The sequence below is a fragment of the Canis lupus genome, chromosome 6 (genome assembly GCF_048164855.1).
Source record: "Canis lupus baileyi chromosome 6, mCanLup2.hap1, whole genome shotgun sequence".
Lineage (NCBI taxonomy): Eukaryota > Metazoa > Chordata > Mammalia > Carnivora > Canidae > Canis > Canis lupus.
The window spans coordinates 71,325,852-71,351,340 of NC_132843.1; the positions used below are offsets into that span (position 1 = coordinate 71,325,852).

The 25,489-nt window shown below is 34.5% G+C and overlaps 1 protein-coding gene across 8 annotated transcripts in view; it reads left to right on the top strand.

The window, feature by feature from the left end:
- The window catches only part of LPGAT1 (lysophosphatidylglycerol acyltransferase 1), a 114,318-nt gene that overhangs the window by 62,549 nt on the left and 26,280 nt on the right, over positions 1 to 25,489 (top strand). For all 8 annotated transcript variants that reach the window (XM_072831151.1, XM_072831153.1, XM_072831156.1 and 5 more), the window contains exons 3-6: positions 5,045 to 5,163; positions 9,631 to 9,726; positions 12,869 to 13,142; positions 16,608 to 16,734. In XM_072831151.1, the coding sequence (XP_072687252.1) occupies positions 5,045 to 5,163; positions 9,631 to 9,726; positions 12,869 to 13,142; positions 16,608 to 16,734 (616 nt within the window). The remainder of the gene's footprint in view (positions 1 to 5,044; positions 5,164 to 9,630; positions 9,727 to 12,868; positions 13,143 to 16,607; positions 16,735 to 25,489) is intronic.

The window sequence follows — 25,489 nt, forward strand, 5'->3', positions numbered from 1 at the left end:
GTTGTCCTTCATTCTCTTTGGAAATAGTGGACCTGACCTAGTTCTTTTTTGAGAATTCGTTTCATAGAACAGTATGTTAAAATATTTTTGTTCTTCCAATCCAGTACAGTGTAAGAACTGGCAGGTATCCATAGCTTCTGTTCTTTAACATGCAGATAATCTTATTCCTTAGTTAAAATATTGACTCCATTATTATACTTCTAGGTCCTAGGATAGCAAGGTATGAGCTGAGGAAGATAGCTACTTCATACATAAAATAAATGCTTTTTCTCTACAAGCATTTTTCTTTAAAGATTTTATTTATTTATTCATGAGAATACACAGAGAGGAGGGAGAGAGGCAGAGACACAGGCAGAGGGAGAAGCAGGCTCCATGCAGGGAGCCTGACCTGGGACTCGATCCTGGGTCTCCAGCATCAGGCCCTGGGCTATAGGCGGCGCTAAACCACTGAGCCACCAGGGCTACCCTCTACAAGCATTTTTATCTTGATTTGTTTGCTGAATGACTTTCTAACACTGGTCTTTGAAGTATGTAGTGGTATGGTAAAAGTATGATAAAAGAATACCATAAATATTGGAAACTGAATTTATTGGAAAAAAATTTAGATTTTACAAAATTCAACTTAACTTTATTGCTACATCAGGATAATTTTTTAATAAGAATTTGATTGAGCTGCCTTCACTTGTTTGATTTAGTATACCATGTGAGTCTTAGTAAATTGACATTTAGTTTGAAAATAAATTTTGGCTAAGTTATGGCTGAGAGATAAAGTATGTTAGATTTAATCTTGAAAGGATTATAGAAATGAACATTGAGAACCATTTATGATATGTAACATTAGATGTCTATTAAAATGTTCTAGATGTTTAAAAACAGTGCCATTCTTTTGCATATTTGATCAGAAAAAAACTATAATTTGAGAGTATGGAATAGAATGGGAAAGAGAGAAAAAGGATGGGAAGAGTTGAGGTGGGTGAGGTATATTAGCTTCAGGGGCTACTATAATATAACAGAGGACCACAAACTGGTGGCTTCAAATAATAGAAATTTATTCTCACTGCTCTGAAGGTTTGAAGTCCAAAATCAAGATGTCAGCATGGACATGCTATCTTTGAAAGCTCTAGGGGAGTATCCTTCCTTGCCTCTTGCTGTTTCTGGTAATTGTCCTCAGTCCTTAACTTGTAGATCTGTCACCCCAGTCTACCTCTGTTGTCATGTAGGTTTCTCTCTATGTATCTCTCTGTCCACTTTTCCCTCTTGTAAAGGGACACCAGTCATATTGGACTTAGATTTAGGGCCCACCCTAATCCAGTATGATCTCATCTTAAACTGATTATTTCTGCAGAGACCCTGTTTTCAAATAAGGTCCCATTTACAGATTTTAGATGGATGAAAATTTGGTGGGGGGGACACCCATTAGAACCCATTTCAGAGGATTCTAAATTCAATATATGAGATTTAAGCCAACACACTAGAATTATCTACTTTATATAAAGCAAACAGGTAGGATACATTTATGTAAAAAAACTTTTTATTTGCAGTTGTATTCACTTACATGTTTTCCCATCGCATAGACTTAGGTATCTAGCATTTTCCATTAATGTGGCAGAAATTACATTAAGGAAATATTAGGTTATGAAACTTATGTTTATATAGATGTGGAGCCAGAAGACTTTCCATGTTACCTCTTAATAGCTCAATATTTATAGAACCAAGATAGACTTTTCTTGAGCATCTTAACTGCTATTAGAATAATACATTTGTTCTTTTTATTTTATATTCACAACACCTAATAGTGCCTGATGCTGATTTATTGAATGAGGAATGAATTAAAGTGTGTGTGTGTGTGTGTGTGTGTGTGTCTGTCTGTCTCTGTTGAAGGGTTGTCAGCAGAGGCATGATGGGGGAATTTTTATTTAGCAAATATATTCCTCTCCCTCCTTTATATTTTATTTTTTGAGTGTGTGTATATGCATGTAAGCAGGATGGGGGGAAGGTCAGAAGGAGAGGGAAGGAGAGCATCTTAAGCAAGCTATATGCCCAGCACAAGCCCAACATGGGGCTCAATCTCATGACCCTGAAATCTTGATCTGAGCCAAAATCGAGAGTCGGATGCTTAACCAACTGAGCTACCCAGACACTCCTCCCACCATCCTTTTTAAAACCCAACTAATGGCTTTCCTGATACACTGTTCTGCATTTTGCTGTTATTACTTATAGTATATCATTTCATAATAGTATATAAATGCTATGATTATATAATATTCCTTTACTTATAATTTAATTAGTTTCCCTTTTAAATTTTTAATTGTGATGAAATATACATAGCAAAATTTATCATCTTAACCATTTTTTAAAAGATTTTTTAGGGCAGCCCCGGTGGCGCAGCGGTTTAGTACCGCCTGCAGCCTGGGGTGTGATCCTGGAGACCGGGGATTGAGTCCCGCATTGGGCTCCCTGTGTGGAGCCTGCTTCTCCCTCTGCCTGTGTCTTTGCCTCTCTCTCTCTCTTTGTGTATCTATGGATGAATGAATAAATAAATAAATATTTTTTAAAAAAGATTTTAAAAATATTTATTTTAGAGAGAGCTCACAAGCAGGCGGAGGAGCAAAGGAAGCGGGGGAGAGAGAATCTTGAGCCAACTCCACACAAGTGTGGAGCCACATGATGTGGGTGGGCCTTGATCCCACAACCCATGAGATCATGACCTCAGCTAAAACCAAAATTGCTCAACTGAGCCATCCAGGCACCCCCATCTTAACTATTTTTAAGTGTACAGTTCAGCATTGTTAAGTATATTCACATTATTGTGTAACCAATCTATAGAACTTTTTCATCTTGCAAGACTGAAGCTCTCTATGAATTGAACAACACCTTCACATTTCTCCTTCCTGGCAACCATTATTTTTTTCAATTTCTATGAATTTGAGCTAGTCTCCCTTGCTAGTCTCTCTTTCCTCTTTATTTTTTTCTAAGATTTATTTATTTGAGAGAAAGAGAGCACATGAGAGGGAGGAGGGCCACGGTGAAAGGGAGAGAGAATCTCAAGCAGACTCCAAGCTGAGCATGGAGCCCTATGTGGGGCTCGGTCTCAAGACCATGAGATCACAACCCAAGCCAAAACCAAGAGTCAGCTGCTTAACCAACTGCATCACCAAGGCACCCCTTCCTCTTTGTTCTTACAGAGCTGTAGTAACTAGTTTTTCATATGTCATTCTGCACATAAATAAATATATCTGTAAGTTGAATTCCTAGAAGTATAATTTCTGAGTAAAAAGCTTTCTGCATTTCTCAGTTTTGATATATATTGCCAAATTGACTTCCCAAACTGTTGTACCAATTCATACTCCCCACAGCAATGTTTGATACAGCAGCTGTTTAAATATGTTTTGGTAGTTAGCTTGTCAGCTGAGCTGAATTAGAACTTGGGGAAGGAAAGGCCACTGGAAGGAAAGTTAGTACTGCTGCATTTTTCAAGGATCTGGGCTCTCTCCCAGTATTCTGCCTCTATTTCTTAAGGATTATTTGACATCCTTTTTTTTTTCTTTTTAAGATTTATTTATTTATTCATGAGAGAGAGAGAGACATAGGCAGAGGGAGAACCAGGCTCTTCGCAGGAGCCCGATGTGGGACTTGGTCCCGGATCCTTGGATAACGACCTGAGCTGAAGGCAGCTGCCCAACCACTGAGCCACCCAGGCATCCCTTGACATCCTTTTAATGTAGTTTTATGCTGCATTCAGTTAAAAAAAATTAAAAATTTTCCTATACAATATAAGCTATTTGAGTGTTGGCAATAATATCTGATAGAATGATTGGAATATCTCACTTTGCAAGGAGGTCACATAACTTAATACTGTATGTTTAGCTCAGCTGAAATTTCCTTAGTACAAAATTTTAAGGTCTTTAAAATCAATAAATACATGCCTTGCTTAAGTGAGTTTTAAAAGAAAGAAAAAATTAGATCCCTTTTCTCACATGAACTCCTATGAGGAGTTCCACTAATGTTGGGGTGACAGTGAATGGTGTCTGGAGAAGGAGTGGAGCTGGAAGAGGCAAAGCAGGTGTGCTCCACATCTCCCCATGCCTATTTCATCCAGAATTATTACACACAGGTGGCTTGATTTCTTTTCCTTTAGCATGTGTGAGATGCGTGAATACTAATGCATAATCAGCCTCTCATAATTTATGTCAAACATTTGAGGAACCTTAGAAACTTTGTCTTGTAGAATCCTGATGTTCAGAACTGAGGCTCGATTATATTTTTTTCTGTGAAGTAGATTTACTGTAAAATGAAACATAACTATAAGGGGACACCACTGTTTTCCTTAGAGTGTACATATAGGTTTAGGTCCAATGACTTTTTGTCTAGAGATTTTTAATAAATGTAACATATTTACTAGTTTTCTTATTTTAAAATGAAAATACTTGCATATATTTGTAATGTTTCACATTTTATTATGAAGTAGAATTTGAAGGGCTCTGGAAACCTTGTCCTAATCATGATCAGTATCAATAGTTTGGATTTCATTCCCCAAGATATTTTTCACTGTATCAAATAACATAAATTTTATTCCTTCTCTAAAAAGGTGGAATCATGCTATATGTACTGTTTTGTGATTTGCTTTGTTTCCTTGATAACAAGTCAAGTGTTAGTGTATAGAGAGATACCCTCTATACTTTCAGTGGATTTATACTCTTCCCTTATATTATTACTTTCTTTTCACTCCCTTATTGGTGAACATTTAAGTTCCAATAAACATCCCTTATGCATATATCTTTGCCTATTTGTACAGATGTTTGTACAGGATAAATTCTAAGAAATAGAACTTCTAGATCAAAGGATGACCATTTTACATTTTAATGGGTATTTTGGGGCTTTATAAAATTTTATATCTTGATGTTTAGAGGAAGTAAACTTAGTTGCAACTTTGAGAAGTTTTAGCTAGGTGATGTATCATCATCATTGATGTACAGCAGTTTTTCTAACATAAGGTTACTGGTAATGTAAACTCTTTAAAGTCATGGCTTTTTTATTCTTACAGTGATGGAATGGGGGGACGATATTAAAGCAGTTTCAAAAGATGAAGCAGTAATGTTGGTGAATCATCAGGCAACAGGAGATGTGTGCACTCTGATGATGTGCCTCCAAGACAAAGGACTGGTAAGCCATCCTGAAGGCAGAGATAGACAGCAGAAGGGAGAGATTAACAAAGAATCAATTCAAGTGTCTTACTATGGTTTAGAACATTAACTTTAATATCTATACTTTTCCTGAAAATTGAGAAAATTTTAAAAAGAAAAATATATACAATTCTAGGTAATTCTAACTATAATTAGAATTCTCATCTATAATTCTAAATATAATTCTAAATCTAGGACAGGGATGTGGAGACTTTCAAAAAAGTAACTGGAAAGTAATGTAAATGATATCTCCATAAAGCTATTTTTTAAAAGATAGATGAGGTAAAAACAGTTAAGATAATCAGATTGAGGGCTGTCTTGAGGTGAAGTGGTGAATCACTGGCTTGAACAATACAGACACAAAAAGCAGTATTGTTTAAGATGAAAGAGGCTAAGTTGGTCAGTGAATTAGGTGATCTTGGGGATGTGTACCCCAAGAAATAAAGGTAAATATTTTGGATTGAAAGAAAAGATATTAGGCCCATTTTATTAAGTGTTGCTAGGTTATGTATGAACCATCGTTTTTATATGGCTTATATTGATAACTAAAATCCATCTATCAACTGAGCGGGTATAAAATAAATTCAGTCTTTAGCATTAAAAGAATTGTCACCTTAGAAGTTAAAGAGGTTGCGTTCATAGAAAACTAAATAAATAGAGAGTGTATAAATTAAGGGAGTTAATATTTATCCTAATAGTAAAGAAACAAATGAATAGAGTTTATTAAGTACTTCATATTTATGGTCAGTGACTGTAATAGAATACCATCCTGTAAAACGCTGTCCTAAAGGATCTAAGAGTTCAGCGCAAGTGGAGGGAAAGTATAATGACCAATACTGAATTGCAAAGTGAAAGTTATTTAGTGGAGGGTGAGCCCCCCATCTACAACAGGTATAGAAAACTTTGTAGAGGGGAGAGGACATAAACTTGGCATAGTTAGAGTGATGAAGCAAGTGCCTTCTTCCTTAGTGAAACAGTATTGGCCAGAGCACCAAGGCAAGACTAGCGTAGTGTGTTTAGGTCCCAGAGATTTTGATGCAGTAGCTCAGGATGGGTAGGAGAGTCAGAAAATGAGGTGAGAGTAAAGGAAAATATGTTTGGTTATTATAGAATCTGTTTATCTGGAAAGCAGAGGCATAATCTTGCTGGAATGTGGAATAAATTCAAACCTTTCTTATATTCAGAATCTTGAACTGTTAAGAGAATATCACTGTATAAATAGGTTTGCACTTATAATAATATTTATTACTTGTGATGTTAAAATTTTGTAATGACTAGTGTATTTGGCTTTTCATCAAAGAGAATCCCCAATTAACATTTTTATTCTTAATGACATGGTAATTATTCTGAGGCCTTACAGTGTCCTTAATTGGTTTTTTAATTTCAAAGAATGATTATAATGGTCAGTATAAATACACCTAACTTTATTATTCTCACCCCAGTTTGTCATGGATAATAACTATATTAACTAGAATAGTAGGTAATCTGAAATTCACTAATTATGCAGACAAAGGAAAATTTGTCTCACTTGTTTGCTTTTGTAGTTTGACTTAGGTTCATTTTTCTGTCCAGAGTAATTTTATTTTTATTTTCAGATTAGTTATACCAAACATTTTTATTATGATCTGATATTAGCAAATAACTTGAAATCTTGAGGAATTTTTTATCTTCTTTCATAAAGGAGTAATTGAGAAATAAAAAGCTGGAAGCATCATAATCTCTCCCTCCTGCCTAGATAAGCATAGGGCAATATTAATTTACACTTACCAATACAAATGTTGACTTGGCTTATGGCATACTCTGTGGGTACATTCAAAAAAAGAAGGCTATGGGGATCCCTGGGTGGCTCAGTGGTTTGGTGCCTGCCTTTGGTCCAGGGCGCGATCCTGGAGTCCTGGGATTGAGTCCTGCGTCGGGCTCCTGGCATGGAGCCTGCTTCTCCCTCTATCTGTGTCTCTGCCTCTCTCTCTCTATGTCTATCATGAATGAATAAATAAAATCTTTAAAAAAACAAAAACAAAAAAAGAAGGCTAATGCTGAATTGTGGGCCAATTAAAAAATGTGTTTAAAAGCAATGTTATTGTAACAAAGCTTTTAAAATTTAGTAGGAGACTTCTTGTACTACCTGTTAATGTCACTCATCCGGATTTCTGTTGGCATTTTGGTAGGACAGCACTGTTGTACTGAACTGTCTTGGGCGTTGCTGTATGTTTTCCATACCTGACTGCTACCCACTAAATGCTGGTAGCACTCCCTAGTCATTGTGACAACCAAAATTATCCCTACAAATTTCTAAACAGGACAACCATTCAGTTTACTATAATTTCAGAAGGGTATAAAGGATGGAGTCCTTCATGTAAGCCTCTCTAGATGTTTTCTATATTTAGAACACCCATGCTTCCAGATAAAGAATAATTGATGTGGACTAATTCTGTTCTGAGTGACAGGCCTATGAAACATTGACATTTGAAGAGTTGCTTCAGGCAACTGGTATTTACTGACCTTCATTCGAGGACTATAAAACGAAGAATTAATTGTATTTTCTAAATGTGCTGGTGCCTTTTAAATGGTATCTGTGAATTGAGCCATGCCCTTTTATGGTAAACGATGACAAAACTAAGAATTTTTCTTTCTTTCTTTTTTTTAAAGGTTTTATTTATTTATTTGAGAGAGAGACTGAGCAAGAGTGAGAGCAAGAGAGAGAGAAGAGAGAGAAAGAGCATGAATGGGGGGAGGGTAGAGTGAGCGGGAGAAGCAGACTCCCCACTGAGAAGGGAGTCCAATGCAGGACCCCAGAATCATGACTTGAGCTGAAGGCAGACTTTTAACCAACTAATCCACCCGGGCACCACAAGAATTTTTATTTCTATCAAAAGAACTTTATTAGACATGTAATAAACATTTATTGATTTGTAACATTTCCTCTAAAATAAGGACAGAATTATCCATACAAATTAGGACAGAATTATCCATACAAATCTCAGAAGATAGCTTGGCTATTTTATTGAATTGATTTGTTTTAGATGACCATTCTAATTGAAGAAATAAATCCACTGTAAATGTAAGGTTAAATATAAAAGCTTGTTGCTTTAGCGTTGGTATTTTAAACCCAGAAATCAATAAATTGCCACTAAACTTCATATTGTGTATAAAACTCAAGTATTTTATAGATTGAAACCACTTGTTTTTGGTTTGTTCTTTGGAGCACTTTTCAGCAAATTCCATTTAGTTCAAATCTCAATCTATTTAAACAAAGTCATTACAAAGCAAAACAAGACTGAAAAATGAGATGTTGGCAATCACTTTATTCTGTATTAGTTGACTTGGGGAATCAGTTCTTTACTGGCCATGTATCTTTATTTTTTTTTCAAAGTGATTTAACATAGGAAAGCTGATGGGATAGGAGTTTTGTAATTGAACTATTTAGTGATGGTGAAAAATTAAGGCAGAAGCTTGAATGTTACATTATTTGTCAGGTTTTATAATGTTTCTGTAAAAGCAGTGTGGGAGTGTCAATGCTAATTTTTTTCCTAATATATAAATTCATATAATTTGGTGCTTTGAGTTGAAGTTTTACATATATTATTCCCTTAGAAACCAAAGTAGAGCTCTATTGCATTCTTGATTGAGACTGTAGCTTTTAATGAATTTATTTAAAGATTATAACAAGGAATGCCATTTCTTCAGCAGAGAGGAACAGTTAACTAGTTTATTAATTAGACCCCTGTTTACACTTATATTTAATTTTGAAATTTGTTTGAAATAAAGTCATTTGCTCTTAATATGAGTATTGACTCTTATCAGCAAAGGATATTTCTATGTTTAAGAACTGAGATGCTATAATATTTTTGTGCTGATAAAGAGTATAGCCTTGCATAAACTAACAAATATTCTTTTTAACAGTAGAATGTATAAATCATTATATGATATGAATTTTGAATGTTCTTTTATTTTGGACATTTTAGTACTTTTATAAAATTTTATAATTTTACATTTATACATTCATAATTTATAACTTAAAATTTTAGCCATTTAGATAAAGTCATATTTTATAAAGCTTTAGTGCTTATTAATTAAACTTATAACCCTTATTTTGATAACTTCATTTTATTGTTTCAAAATAATTTTACAAGTTAAATAAGAATTATCAGAGACTTTGTTTATGGTAGAACAAATTTGAAATCATGAAGTCCAAACTTAAGAAGTTAATTCAGCTTTATTTGTTAGGTAGTAATATGTGTATATACATGAGACCTGGGATCTCAAGACTTGGAATCAGGACTATTATTTTTCTTGGAGACTTTGTTCCTTAATTGTAGAAATGAACACTAGATTTAAGATATTAGGTTAATTAAGAGTATATGCTTGGATGATTATATTTAAAATTTAGAGAGCTGGCTGCACTGTAGCAGGTTTCTTCTATTTAACGTGTAATTATTTCTTTTAGGTTGTTGCACAAATGATGTGGTTGATGGATCATATTTTTAAGTACACAAACTTTGGAATTGTTTCTCTAATTCATGGAGACTTCTTTATAAGACAGGTGAGTAATGAGCATTCCCTTTTTCACAATGATAGCCTGATCAGAATGATTCTTTATTGCAAACATAGGCATACCCAAACCAATTACATTAGATAGAGTGGGCTCTAGTATGTCAGGGGGCTCTTCCTCTGAATCTTTGTTCTCTGAAACATTTATTTTGATCTGATTTTGAATATGCTCAAGCCGTAAAATGGTGACATTCCAAATATTCTAATCTCTGCCTTTCTCCTCACATCTAAACAGTGCAATGTTTAGTAAAGATTTATCAAGCCCCAGCCACAGTCTCAGCTCTTCTGCTTCTTAGCTTTGTGAATCAGGCAAGTTATTTAAGTTCTCAAGTTTCCTCATTTTTCAGATGAAAATAGTAGGTATTGCCCTCATAGGGTGGTTGTGGGAGTTAAATGAAGTAATACAGTAATACACTCAGAACAGTGCCTGCTCCCTTTGTCATCATTTTTATCAGGATTATCACTATCATCATCTGTGTTTTCACAATTATTTTTATTGACAAGTCACTATTATATGATAGAGAAAGTATCTAAAACCAGTAGGTAGATAAAAAAATATTTTGGAAATTCATTGTAGGAAAAGTGAATTCATCAGTTTTTATGAATTCAGAAAAACTTTAGAGAAGATGATGATATTAGGCACAAATCTAAAGAGTAACAGTGAGTTTGATAGAGGAAGATATATTGAAAATGAGTCCCAAGCATCAGGTATAAGTTTAGTTAGTGTAGAAGAAAAAATCATACCCTCTTATCATCTCAGCACTACATTATGGTATTTATTTCCCTTGTATACTACTAGTATCACATGCTTTGTTTTCTCAAAAATTGAAATATATAAGAGTTTTTATGTATAGTAATGCCACATTTATCTGGTATTCATATATTTAGCAGCTTTAGCCTTGCACATAATAAGTACTTCATGAATAACTGATGAATCTGATTAAGCCTCATCAGAGAACCACAAATTCAGAAATAGGCTGGAAGTGTGTAAACTTCTAAGGGGATTATAGGTGTCACAAAACACAAATGCTTTACTCTAGACACTTTTATATACAGAACATTTGGTTTTTCACATGCTATGCAATGATCTAGTTTCTTCTGGAAACACTTTTGGTTCTTCTGAGCAGAAAGATGAATGAAAGCATTTCACTGGAACCTCAGGAGGAAGCAGCAATGGGGATTGGCCAAAAGCTTGAGACAGAATAAGCAGTGATTAGAACAATTTAACAAGGGAAACTAGCCTAATCTTTAGAGTACCACGAGGGAAAGAAGCAGAAGCAACCATTGAAGCTTAGCAGTCTAGGTGAATACAGAGCCCTTTCCATCATGAGAGTGAGGAAATTATCACGGTTATACTGTAGACCCTGTTGATAATCCCAGGCTTCATTAGATTATACTAAATGGTCAGTGTACTTTGAGGATATAAAAGTGAAAATAAGGATCCCTGGGTGGCGCAGCGGTTTGGCGCCTGCCTTTGACCCAGGGCGCAATCCTGGAGACCCGGGGTCGAATCCCACGTCGGGCTCCCGGTGCATGGAGCCTGCTTCTCCCTCTGCCTGTGTCTCTGCCTCTCTCTCTCTCTCTCTGTGACTATCATAAATAAATAAAAAAAAAATTAAAAAAAAGTGAAAATAATGTACTCCAAAGCATTTTCCTTTATATTACATTGTAAAGTTTTACATACTTAAGGATTGTATTTCAAATTTATCAGAGATACTGCAAGTTCATTTCTAAAGAGCAACATTTTCTCCCCTCGCACCCGCCCCCACCAATAGATAGTAATAAAAGTCTGTAGCATGGAGGGAGGGGAGAAAGAAAAAGTATTATTGGTAAAGAAAGTCTCTTGGATTTTACTAATAGATGTTTCCAAGAATATTAAGAATATTTTACGTGCAGTCTTGGGAACTTAATAAAGTTGAATCATGATCATTCAATTCAGTAAAATAAGAAAATGTCTTACCTATTTTGCCTTTGAAGTAATTTAAAGTCTGTAAGCATACACGTTATTTTGGGGCCTTCTTTAATAGTGTTGGCTGGAAAATTATTAGTGAATTAACCATACTGAAAGGAAGAACTCTTGTAATATTTGTCTGTGGGTTTTGGGCTTTCCTACAAATTTTTCTGGATTCCTCTTTGAAGTCTCATAAGCCATCCTCTTTCTTCTCTTTCCCTCATGCTAAGGTCCAGTCCATTAGAATGCCCTGTTTGCCCTTTTAAATTTTTTCCTGAACATATCCACTTCTCATTAATACACCGTAGTCAAATCTCATCACACCCCCTTGCCAGTACTACTACAATAGTCTTCAGGCTTATCTCTTGGAGTCTTTCTGTCCCTGGAGCCAGCAGTTTTTTTTTTTTTTTTAATGTAAATAAGATCATAACCCTCCCTTGTTCAAAATCACCCATTGACTTCTCATCCTAAACTATTTACCAAACTCAAGGCCCTTCTCTGTCCTCACCTCTCTCTGCAGTTCCTCTCCTACCACACTATCTTACTCACTCATCACACATCAGCTACACATCAGCTACGTGGGCCTTGGCAATGCTCTTTGAACATGCAGCACTTGTTCCCACCTCAGGGCCTTTGTCCTTCTTGTTCTTGGCACCCGGCGTCCTCTGCCTCTCCTCTCCACTTGACTGGTTCCCTCACATTACCAGCCCATTTGCTCCAACTTCACCTCCTTGGAGCTGTTTTCCCTGACCTTGTTGACCTTCTCTATCCTCTTACTCTGTTTCTTCCTAACACATCACCAGCTGAATTTATACATTTTAGTTTTCTATCTTTTCCACTCAAGTAAGCTCCATGAGGGTTTTACTTACTTCTCTATCTATCTCCAGTGTGTAGGATGACACCTGCCACGTAGTAGGCACTCAGTAAATAGTCACTAAGCTGATGAATGAGTGAACTCTTCAGGGGCATTTAGAGTACTTTTTTTGCCTCTAGAGTGCTAATGCAATGTAAGTGCTAATCACTTCTTTTTACCACCGTGGTCAAACGGGGAAGTAAGTGGGGGAAAATCACTCTTCTAATCTATGATTGGGATTTACTTTAGAAGCTGTTATTACTGTTTAATTTGATGGAGTTTTAATTTCAAATGTACCTGTACTTATTATGTGTGTGTCTGCCTCCTTAGGGAAAATCTCATCGTGACCAGCAGCTGCTGCTTCTTAAAAAGCACCTAGAAAATAATTACAGGAGCAGAGATCGAAAATGGATTGTTTTGTTTCCAGAAGGGGGCTTCCTCAGGAAGAGACGAGAAACAAGTCAAGCGTATGCCAAGAAAAATAACTTGCCATTTCTTACACATGTCACTCTGCCAAGGATTGGGGCAACAAACATTATCTTGAGTGCACTTGTAGCACGACAGGAAAATGGAAGTCCAGCAGGAGGAGATGCTAAAGAATTAGGTATGATGGTTTTTAGCACTTTTTCTTTTGTTGGAGTTCAGGGATTATCTGAAGTCCCAGAAGATAACATTGTTGTTCTCTTCTATATTTATAATTTTTGTCAAATAGAAGTAATACTCAGGGAGAAGATGCAAATTTAATTTTTTATTGTTTTTATTTACAGAAGATAGTTCATGCTTACAATAATTTATTCAAATGATATAAAATGCATAAAGTCAAAGATATCGTTCCCTTACCCCAACTCCCATACTCCCGGCCATTCCCACTGCTGCAGTAAACATTCCTTATAAATATCTTATTATATATTTGTGGAAATATAGTCTCTAGTATAGATTCCTAGAAGTGGAATTGCTAGGTTAAAGGTACAGGAATAGAAATCACTAATTTGAAAAACGAATTAGAGATATCAAATAGAAATTGTAATAATGTATATTTTTTCATTTATCAAATTTAGAAAGTTTTTTTGGTTTGTTTTTGATACAGAATATGAACTTAGTGTAGTTTGATGGTGTTTATTAAGATCCTTAAAGTGTTGATAAATGACTCCATTATTCCACTACAAATAATACCAAAAGGAAATAATCTAGCATACTGGCAAAGAAGGTTATTATGGCTTTCTTTCTTCTTTCTTTCTTTCTTTCTTTCTTTCTTTCTTTCTTTCTTTCTTTCTTTCTTTCTTTCTTTCTTTCTTTCTATCACAGCATTAATTTTAATAGCAAAAAATTGGAAATAGAAGAGAGAACAGACAAGTAATTATCAAATATCCATCCAACGCAGTATAACACAGCCATTACAGATGATTTTTATAGAGTTTTTCTGGCTTTGGAAGGAGCCTGTCCTCTATCATGTTAATGAAGTGGGAGGAACATACAACTCTTGTGAAACCATTGTGATCTCAAATATGTCAACAATAAGCAATGAAAAATGAGTGAAAGGAAAGATTCCAAATGTTAGCAGTGTTTGCCTCTCTGACTTGTAACATTATGGGTGATCTCCCTTCATTTCTGAATAGTTTACTGATTTTTTTTTTTTAATTATGAGTATGTATAACTTTTATGGCCAGCAAACCATACCCAAAGATACAACTGTTTTGGAGATAGCCTGATGAACTGTGAAGGTTTGCAGAAGAATTTGTGCCAACAGTGTGAAGACTGCTTTATTTTTTTATTTTATTTAATTTAAATGTTTAAAGATTTTATTTATTTATTCATGAGAGACACAGAGAGAGAGAGAGAGAGGCAGAGACACAGGCAGAGGGAGAAGCAGGCTCCATGCAGGGAGCCGGACGCGAGACTCGATCCCAGGTCTCCAGGATCACGCCCCGGGCCGAAGGCAGCACTAACCTGCTGAGCCACCCGGGATGCCCAAGACTGTTTTAATAAACAAGTTTATCCAAGACACTATGAAACCTAGTGATAAATGATAAATTAAAAAACTAAAAGAAATACACTAGGCCTGTTTCCTAGTAATATTTTGCAATTTAAGAAAAATTTAGGGGTGCCTGGGTAGCTCAGTTGGTGAAACATCTGCCTTTGGCTGGAGTCATGGTCCCTAGGGCCTGGGATCTAGCCTCCCAGTGGGCTCCCTGCTCCCTGGGGAGTCTGCTTTTCCCTCTGCCCCTCCCTGTGCTTGTGCTCCTTCTCCCTCTCCCTCTCTCTCTCTCTCTCTTTCTCTCAAATAAATAAATCTTTTAAAAAAATAAGAAAATGCTCTTTAGAAAAAATAAAAATGGAAATGATTTGCCCTCAGAAATTTATGTTTTTAATGATGGTTAGGACCAGATATAGAGATAATGCCTATAAGACTGCACTGAGTTTTCATTTGTTTGTTTTTTTTTTTTTTTTAAGCAGTTGCTTGGCAGTCAGCTCTCTTAATCTTTCATCGTCTATTAAAAAGACAAATTGAAAGAGTCTTTTAATAGAAAAGGAAAGTTCAGAATAGCTTCAGACAGACAGGGTGGCAATGTCAGCCAAGCCAAAGCTTGAAGGCAAAGGTCTTCCAAATAGGATTAGTTGCACTAATAAAGACTGCTGTTTTTTAAATAGTTTTGCCCAGTTAATAATACCCTGTGGTGTTCTAGATCACAAGGGTAGGGGCTATTGTCATACTTATCCCACAATCATGAAGAAAATGTTTTTTCTCTTGGAGAGAAACAATTTCTTTTTATAATGAAAATCAAATAGCTTATTATTTATCTTACCTTGGTTAAAATTTTATTCTAGCTAAAATAGGAATGGGAAAAATTATAAGAAATTCTAGAAAGTTATATACTCCAAAACTAGTTTTACTTTTACCATTTTCTTCTGTGTTTTGATATTTTGTGTTTTATTTTCTCTAATGTTAATATTTACTTTTTAGTGTTTTGCTCCATATAAATAGAGAACATGTCTTCATGTCTGTTTTAATATATGATCCAAAAAATAATAATAATAATGATATGATCCAAATACTAAACATTTTAGCATGTACATCACTGATAGCTTGTTAAAATGTGTTTCTTTACTCAAACTCTGTTCCTTTAACAATAAGTTATTTAAACATTACTATTTTCTTAACCTATTTTTATGGTATTTTGTCCCCTTCAGAATATTGTTTAAATTTTTTTAAAGCTTAAAGTCACCTTCTAGTGATTTGATATACAAAAATAAAATATCATTGATTCTTAGTACACATTTGACTTATGTTTGAGAGTAAGTTTTATTTTTTTAGAGCTCTCTTAAATACCAAATAAAGGACAGACTATCACCCAAGTCCAGCTATCTGCATTCTCTGGGAGGATTCCCCTCTCACCTCTTGCTCAGCTTTGTACTCCATGCTGGGAATAAAAGCAGTGTGCCAAACAACCAAAGCAAACAGAACATTCCCACCCCCTCTCACTACAATGTTACCTGTTGTACCTACCAAAGAGTGGACAGTTTTACTGCTTTATTTGCATAGAACTCTTACTAAAATGGGAGTTTTTAAAATTTGTGTTAAATAAGAACAGCAGCTGACAATCATGTATCAATAAAATGCTTAATTTGGGGCCTATTCCAAGTATTTATTAATGTCTTCCAAGTATCACAAATCTTGGTGTTTAGATTGTATTTGGTGAATGGACTTGTTTTATTTTGAGGTCTGTTTTTTTACTTTTGTGGTTTGATACTTTAGCTTCTGACTTTTTCATAAGTCAGTTTTTATGAGTGATAAAATATAAATTAGACCTTGATAGTGCATCCTTATTGAATGCTTGAATGTGCATGTCCAGTAATTAATAGTGCTCTGTTATTTGTTCATTTGTTTGAGATTCAGCCATTTCATATAGGAAATGCTTGGTATCATCTTAAGTGTATTATGTGAAACAGTAACATCAAAGTTCATCATATTTTCATAAAGCAAAAGATACATCAACATGCTTTATACTATATTATTTTAAATAATATAAAAATTGATCCAATTTTAAGTTGTTCTTTGCTTTGTCCTCAGAGAGCAAATCAAAAGGTCTCCAGTGGATAATAGATACAACTATAGCTTATCCCAAAGCTGAACCCATAGATATTCAAACCTGGATCCTTGGGTACAGGAAACCAACAGTCACACATGTACATTACAGGTAAGAATTTTGTGTTAGTACTCAGCATATATCCAACATAAAAGTACTATCTCAAGACAGTGTTTTAGTATTACATTTTTAATTATTAGTGAAAATAGTTGGCTCAATATCATTCTTAATGCTGACTTTTTTTTTTTTTTTAATTTATTTATGATGGTCACAGAGAGAGAGAGAGAGAGAGAGAGAGGCAGAGACACAGGCAGAGGGAGAAGCAGGCTCCATGCACCGGGAGCCTGATGTGGGATTTGATCCCGGGTCTCCAGGATCGCGCCCCGGGCCAAAGGCAGGCGCCAAACCGCTGCGCCACCCAGGGATCCCTTAATGCTGACTTTTTAATATGAAAATACATTTGAAGTATTTATTTCACTGGGTGATAAAAGTCTCTAAAAATGCATTCTGGTGGCACTATGATTACTTGATTGCCTGAAACTCTGAGCAAAAGTAATTAGAGGCAAACATCAAGCATAAATGTATACTCATTTGGGCTAAGTAGATTTATGTTAATAGAAATGGGGATTTGTTTTTAAATCACTACATCACATAAGACTTCTTTAAATGATTAAATTGGAAATTTAGCTAAAACTTATACTTTACAATTTTTAATGTTTTAATATTTAACATTTTAACATGTCATTTGCATAAACAGCAAAAACATTTATTGAATATTCTGCACCAGCTTCTTGAGATTTTTTTAATGTAGATTGCTTTTTTGAAAGCTATTTGTATTAAAGCATGATGCTGATGAGGCCTGCATAGATGTGACCACTTTATAAGCCATTTATCTTTACTCAATTTTCTGGTCAAAGATCTCACCCATGGCAACCAAGTTACAAAGTGAGTAGTTGGTACCCCAGAAGATCACAATTGCCACAAAAGCCCTCATTCATTATAAGAGGAAAACTACTCAAATTACATACTCATTAAAAGTAAATAGGTACATGTTTTCATATGTATAAGCCATCATAGTTTTACAAATAGAAGTACAAAGTTGGAATAATTTGAAACTAAAATTTTAAAACTTAAATGTTGCAATTTGGGTTTTTGGTATGTAAGAGATGACCATAAAATTACAGTTGATTTTACTGCGTGACTTAAATTGCCAAATTGTGAAGTTCATGTGTAAGATCAGAAAGCAATTCTTGGTAACCTTCCTGACTCCATTCCATGTATGTCGTCCTGAGCACTGTATATAATGCAGTGTGTTAGACCTTGAATTTCTCCAGGAAGTTTGATTTTCATATATATGAAACTTATCTAGCCTTCAGTAAATTATTAAATTGTAGTCTATAAATGAAACTCAATTCTGGTGCCCAAACCCAAATTACATGACTCTTATGTATATGTTTTGGACACATGTAGATTGTACGTACATTGGATATATGTAGATCTTCCTAACACATCGTACCCTAAACTGAGGCAAGGAAGAAAACATTAATTATATAAGCACACTATTATAGTTGACTCTGCTTTCTTTTTTAACCAATAAAAAGAAAATTTTAGTTTATAGATTAAAAAAATGAATGGAATCATAAGAGATCTAAGGAACTGAAGAAATGTCCATTTTTCACAAAATTATTTTAATAAAAGTTTAATGTACTTAAATTCACTTGAAGCAGAGGTTCTTAACTTGCATAGACCTGAGAATTTTTTTTTTGCCTTCAAAATTAGATATTATTTTAATTTAAAATAATTTTTTTTATTTGAGCATAGTGGACACAGTGTTACGTTAGCTTCAGGTGTACAACGTAGTGATTCAGTTTCTCCATACATTATGCTCACCACAAGTATAGCTATTATCTAACTTCTGAGAATTTTTTAACTTAGTGTCTGTGCAAAGTGTTTCGTATGTCTGCAGTTTTCTGCAGAGTAGTTTCACAGCTTTCGATCTAGTCTCAAAATAGATTAAGGATTTTAAAAAGATTAAGGATTCCTAATTTAGAGATAAAAACCAAATAGTAGATAAAATGCAGAATGGTTAGCTTGATACGGAAAAATACTTCTATTGCTAAAATTGAAGCTTCTCAGAGATATATTTGATTATAAAAACTTTATTATCAGACATAGAAATAATAAGGAAAATTCTAAAATATTAGATTGGCAGAGATTAAATCATGATATAGAATCATATCCTAAAATATTATAGTACACATTTTGCCCAGTTATTTGTTTATACATGCATATTCACACACACAAACATACACATCCTAGGAGTCTTAGAACAGGTAGATAAACTGTTTACAGAAATTTAATAAAAAGAGTTTATTGTCTAACCAATGTTAGGAAAAGGGAAGGACTTTTGTTCAGATCGAAAAAGGAGAGGAAATTAAAGGGGCCAGAGAGAGAGATGTTTTGGCATCAGGATCCCTTTGAGGGTTTGCAAGAACCTCGTGAGAAAGGGATGTGGGCTGTGTACGTGACAGCTCTCAGGGATGAATCTCTTATCACCCACAGGTTGACTAGGTTGCCTCCCATATTGTTTTAGTCCATCTGGATACCCTGGGAAATAGGGGAAAAAAGGATTGTATTTTGGTTTGGTTGGGGTTTTGAGGGCCTTCCCTCCACCTCTAGTTTTCTCAATTCCAAAATAAAATTTATTGCTTATCTTGGATTTTTCCTGGTAGGAATAACACCATTGAAATTAAAATAAATTTAAACAAAAATGGTATTCCTTACCCATTTTTTTTCTGTTCTCAGAGAGATTGGTTTTTGTTCAAACTCTCCAGTTGTTTGGTTATATTTTTAAAATTTTAAACAAGGATGATATGTTTTCAATTAGAATAAGAGATTTAAAATGCAACATTGAAAATCATATATATACAAATGTGAATAATATAAATAACTGAGGTTAAATCTCTTTCAATGTGGGGATGCTGACAAGAAAAACTAAACAGCTTTGACTGGTTAGAGCAGGGAATAGGTGCTCAGAGAGAAGGGAAAAGGTGCTTTTGCTTAATGTTGCCTTGCTTATCTTCATCCATAGGCAGATTTTTAAAAATAATTAATGAATGTATGTTTTTTCCTGCAATTAAGCATAATTTATCCAGGACCTTTCTATTTAGCCATATAGTACAAGCCAATTTTGTTTCATACTATGTAGAAAGTATTTTTCTTTTGAGCCCCACTGGCTTTTTTTTTTTTTTAAAGCACCCCCTCATTCTTAGAGAATTTAGTGTGAAATGATTACTTGGTGATTATGGTGTAGCTGGGCAAGTTGGTACTGTTGCTAGTTTTTTTTTTTTTTTTTTTAGTATAATCTAGAGAAGTATACATGTGAAAGTCAAAAATTAATTATGCTTTCTGCTCAGTATTTATCAGATCCCACTTAGAATACTGCATGTATTTTAAATTCTCCATTTTAAAAGACATAAAACAGCTAGTAGAAGCTTATGAAAATACCTAATATATATATAAATCCTAGAACACTAGTACCACTTAAAAGACTATTTGAGATCAAATCAAAGCAAATTTGGAGATGATAATAATTAAATGATGCAATTCTAAGGGAAATTCCAAGTTGAAAATATAAATAGGTTAAGGAAAAATTTAAGTCTCTATGTATGAACTACTTTGATCATATTTTAGGTAAATTTCATGGAGGGCAGTAACTGTCCTTTCCTGTGTGATGCATCTGTGCCTCTGGGTGGCTAAGAGTGCTCTTAGAACACTGTAACATTCTTGACCATCAGAATGTACTTAAACAATACAGTTGTCATCATTTAACATTATTTAACATTAATCTGCAGTTGGGCCGTTTTTTTATTTTTATAATACATTTCTTTTCTTGGAAATCATTGTCAAGGCTGCCAGGTAAATCCTACTACCTGTTCCGTACCTCATCAGAATACTGTGACAGATGTATGGAGATTTCTGAGCAAAAATGGCATTTCTGGGGGCATGTGACTCTTGATCTCGAGGTCATGAGTTCAAGCCCCACACTGGGTGAAGAGATGACTTAAATCAATAAAACTTTTTTTTTTTAAAAGGCACTTTCCCCTATAGAGTGATCCCAATTATAATGTGTTAAAAAAACTAAAATGCTTAAAAAAATTTGGTCTTTATTTAAATAAGACTGTGGATTACCAGAATGTACAGCAGAGTATTCTTCTAGATTTTAAGTTTCTGTATTGATGCTTAGGAAAAAGCATAAGAATGCAATAGCTTATTTCAAATTTCTGAAGTAAGCAATTTCCCCCCCAATAGCCGTTCTCTGCATTGTCCATTCACTTCTTACTTCTTGGGTTTATATGTTGATTTTTGGGATTTCTGAAAGAGATAAGCCCTAAATATATAGGTTACTATATTGCTATAGAATACTTTTCTAAAATACCACAAAATGAGAGAACAAACATTTGTGACATGGTTATATTACTAGATCATACCTTACAAATAGATAATGTTGTTATCTGTCAAAAGTCAAACTTTTAAGGCAAATGTTTGGAGCTTATTCTTTGGAAAACTTGCAGTAAGTGGTAATTCGGTACCCAGCCCATTTTGCTAATTAAACTCAATGCATATGTAACTCCTCAGGCAGCCCATCTGAGGACCTTCCTGGCTAGAGGTTGCCCCAGCTTCAGTGAATGCATTATTTGAGCATCAAATGATACACTGATAAAAATTTTTTTTTGAAAACCACAAAGCAACTTAAAAATAAAGTACTATTAGTAAGATATGTAAAGTGTGTGGATTATTGATAAATCCAGTGTTAGTAAATTAGCATTCCCCACAGATTAATCTTAAGCCATTTTTTCTTTTTTAGAAAGAAAGTTTAAAATTTTTATTTATTTGTTTGACACAGGAAACACAAGCAGGGGAAGCAGCAGGCAGAGGGAAAGGGAGAAGCAGGCTTCCCACTGAGCAGGGAGCCCGATGTGGGGCTCAATCCCAGGACCCCGAGATCATGACCTGAGCGGAAGGCAGATGCTTAACTAACTGAGCCACTCAGGTGCCCCAAGCCACTTATTATTTTAAGAGAAAAGGGATCCCTGGGTGGCCCAGCGGTTTAGCGCCTGCCTTTGGCCCAGGGCGCGATCCTGGAGACCCAAGATCGAATCCCACGTCGGGCTCCCGGTGCATGGAACCTGCTTCTCCCTCTGCCTGTGTCTCTGCCTCTCTCTCTCTCTCTCTCTGTGACTATCATAAATAAATAAAATTTTAAAAAAAAGAGAAAAGATGTCCTTTCTTACTCCTTATTTCCCAATATTATGTATTGTTTAACTAGGAGAATATTTTTTATTAGGATGCATACAACCACATTATTGATATTTTTTTCAAAAATAGTGCTTGTTTTAAAAAAGGAACTAATAAGCCTTAATTATAAGAAACATTTGAGGGAACAACTTTTCCTCCCACTTTCCCTTTTATTATTGTCACACTGGAAGACAGCTTCTTCCTATTAAAGAAGTAATGGGCACAGCGTGCTGCTGTTAAGGGCTTAATAGGAAAATTAAGCATTAGATTTTAACTACAGGAATAGAATGTTTATAAGGATAAAAGCAAAAGTAGGGCAGCCGGGTGGCCCAGTGGGTTAGCACCGCCTTCAGCCCACGGCCTGATCCTAAAGACCCAGGATCGAGTCCCACGTCAGGCTCCCTGCATGGAGCCTGCTTCTCCCTCTGCCTGTGTCTCTCTGTCTCTCATGAATAAATAAATAAAATCTTAAAAAAAAAAAAAAAAGCAATTGGTGTCCTTAATATAAATGTCTGTTTCACGCCAAATTAGGACAGTGAGTTTGAAAACTGGTCCTCTTGGGTGGAAGTAGCTTATATTTTTATTTTTTAAATCTTAAAAAAAAAAAGAAAGATAAAACCTTGAGTGTAATAGCATAGATAGATTACAAAATACAGAGGTGCTACTTTCATGTCTTATTTGACTGGAGTTTTGGTGACTTTGGAGAAAGCATCTAACTAGGGACTTTGAGCAAGAACTTATTTTCAATTTCAGAGAAAGTTAATTCAGAAAAGGATTCTTTAGTTAAGTTGCCCTTATTTCCCCTCCTAATTCCATCCCTTCCTTTCTTCCATGGAAGCCACTAGTGTCATAACTTGGTGTGTAGCCTTCCTGTCCTAATATTTTTATTATATAGATATGTTTATAATATATAATATTATCCTGTATGTCTTTTAAAATGTATGTAATCATAGGTGATTTATCATTTTACAACATATATTTTTCCACTCTGCATTATTTTCTAGATTTTTCATTTTTACGTTCATTCATTTGAACTATTCACACTATTTAACTGTTCTGTTCCCATGACCTGATTGTCACATTATCAATTCCTTCTCCTATTGTTGGATACCTGTTCTCTCATATTTTTGGTATTATAATAAACAATGTCACAATGAACATTTTTTTATACCTGTTTCACTAAGCATATGCTAGAGTTAAAGTAGGGTATGTATGTGCCCAGCATGGGAGTGCTAGTCAAGTAGTTCTCAAAGTAGTCACATCAGATTACAATCTCATTAGCAATATATGAGATCACCTCTTCCAATATGTTTGTCAAAGTCATCACCTTTAATTTTTGCAAATGTAATACATTTGAAATATTATATCATTATTTAGGCCTCGCGTTTCATATTTATGAGATGAGTGTAATAATTCTGCAACTGATAGTAAAATACACTACCATGAAACGTAAGATTGGGAGGAAGCTACTAGCATCTTTATCTAGGTATTCAATCACTGTTAGAAATCTTACTGGTTTACTCATTGCTGTCTGTCTTCCCCATCTAGAACATAACCTCCATGAGAGCAGATACTTTGTCTTGTTCACAATTCCCAGAGCAGTGCTGACATATAGTAGGAATACAGTATTTATGAATGTATGAAGGCTAAAGCTTATGCTGTCTAGACATGCACTAGCCAGTAGACAGCCACTAGTCACATGTGGCTATTGAGCATCTAAAATGTGGCTAGTCTGATTTGAGATGTTTTGTAAATGTAAAATACACAGTGGATTTCAACAACTAGTAGGAAAAAGGAATGTAATTTTTCTTGATGACATGTTGAAATGATAATATTTTGGATTTGGCAGGGATTAAAGGATTATATTTCTTTAATGTTGTTAGATGTCCTCCATTATATACTTTGTAAATTATTAAGTCCATTATATACTTTGTAAAATATTAAGTTTATTTTCAAAAATAAAAGAACGCAACTTTGGAAAATATTTCATAGAAGGTAAACATTTTTCCAGCCTGCTGACATAAAATTCCTGTACATTTCTTTTTAACATTAGTTCTTATGTATATATATATTTTTTAATTTTTATTTATTTATGATAGTCACAGAGAGAGAGAGAGAGAGGCAGAGACACAGGCAGAGGGAGAAGCAGGCTCCATGCACCGGGAGCCCGATGTGGGATTCGATCCTGGGTCTCCAGGATCGTGCCCTGGGCCAAAGGCAGGCGCCAAACCGCTGCGCCACCCAGGGATCCCCTTATGTATATTTTTAATGTAGCTATAGCTATAATATGCATAAAAGTTATTTATATTCTATTTTATCCCATATGAACATTTTAATGAAATTATACCCATTCTTCCTATACTAGGTATTAAGATTACAAATTTTATAAGTATTTTAAAATATTGTTACAGAATCTTTACATTTTTAGTGGCTTTCCAAAATCCTACTTAGTGTATACATCTAATGAACCATTTCCTTATTAGCCATAGACTTGTCATGTTTTGACTTTTAATAACACCATGCTGAATATATTAGTACTTACCTATAGTTCCCTCCACCCCATGTTTTAGATTCCTTTATAATAGATATTTTTAACCTGTTATTTCTGATATTAGCTTGTAGAGTGTTATTAAAATGATATCTGAATAGGGAGAGTTATTGTCAAGAGATGAAGGAAAAACTTATTTATGAGAAAAATTACCAAAACTTAAAAACAATCTAATATTTTAGTAATTTTATGCATAAACCTCATATATTTGTGATTAATGCATCATTTTGGTTCTCCTTTCTGTTTTTTTCCCCTTACTTTCTAAAACAACAAAATTAAAAAGTCACAAGTTTTTATGAGTTTTAGAGGCTATAATTGCAGAAATAATTTTTCCTCCAAAATTTTTATTATGAAAAATACCAAACCTATAAATTCAGCCCATGTACCTATCTTACTTTTATGTGAAATGTTGTTTTCCCTGTGCTATTTCCGAGATCCTACTGGATTATTCTGAAGCAAGTCTCAGCATATCATTTCATTTGTAAATATTTCATTACATATTCTCTAAAATACAATAATTCTTTTGTAAAGAAATTCCATATTACCATATTTTTAAAGCATCAATAACAGTTCATTAAGACCATCAAATATCTAGGTAGTTATCAAATTTTCTGAATTCTCTCATAAATTATTTTTTTAAAAGTTTGGATTCAGTTAGATTGCAGTTGGTTAATATATCTCTTATATTTCTTTTTATTTACAGATTCCCCCCTCTTTTCTTTTCCTTATAGTATTTTTTTTTTTTTTTTTTAGGATACGAGATTATATGCCCTGTAGAATTTGCTATGATTTTGATTTTGCTTATTTTATCCTGTGTATTCCTCTGGCTACTCTATTTTCTATTAATTGGGAGGCAGATACTAAAACTTCATCAGATTGAAGTTTGAATTTGCTTGACTAGAAATACGTCATAAATGGTGATGTTTACTTCCATCAGGAGGCATATCATATCTGGTTTTCTGTCAGAAGTAGTTTTTGAATGCTGTTTTTAGTTAAAAATCTCAAAACTGGGCACCTAGG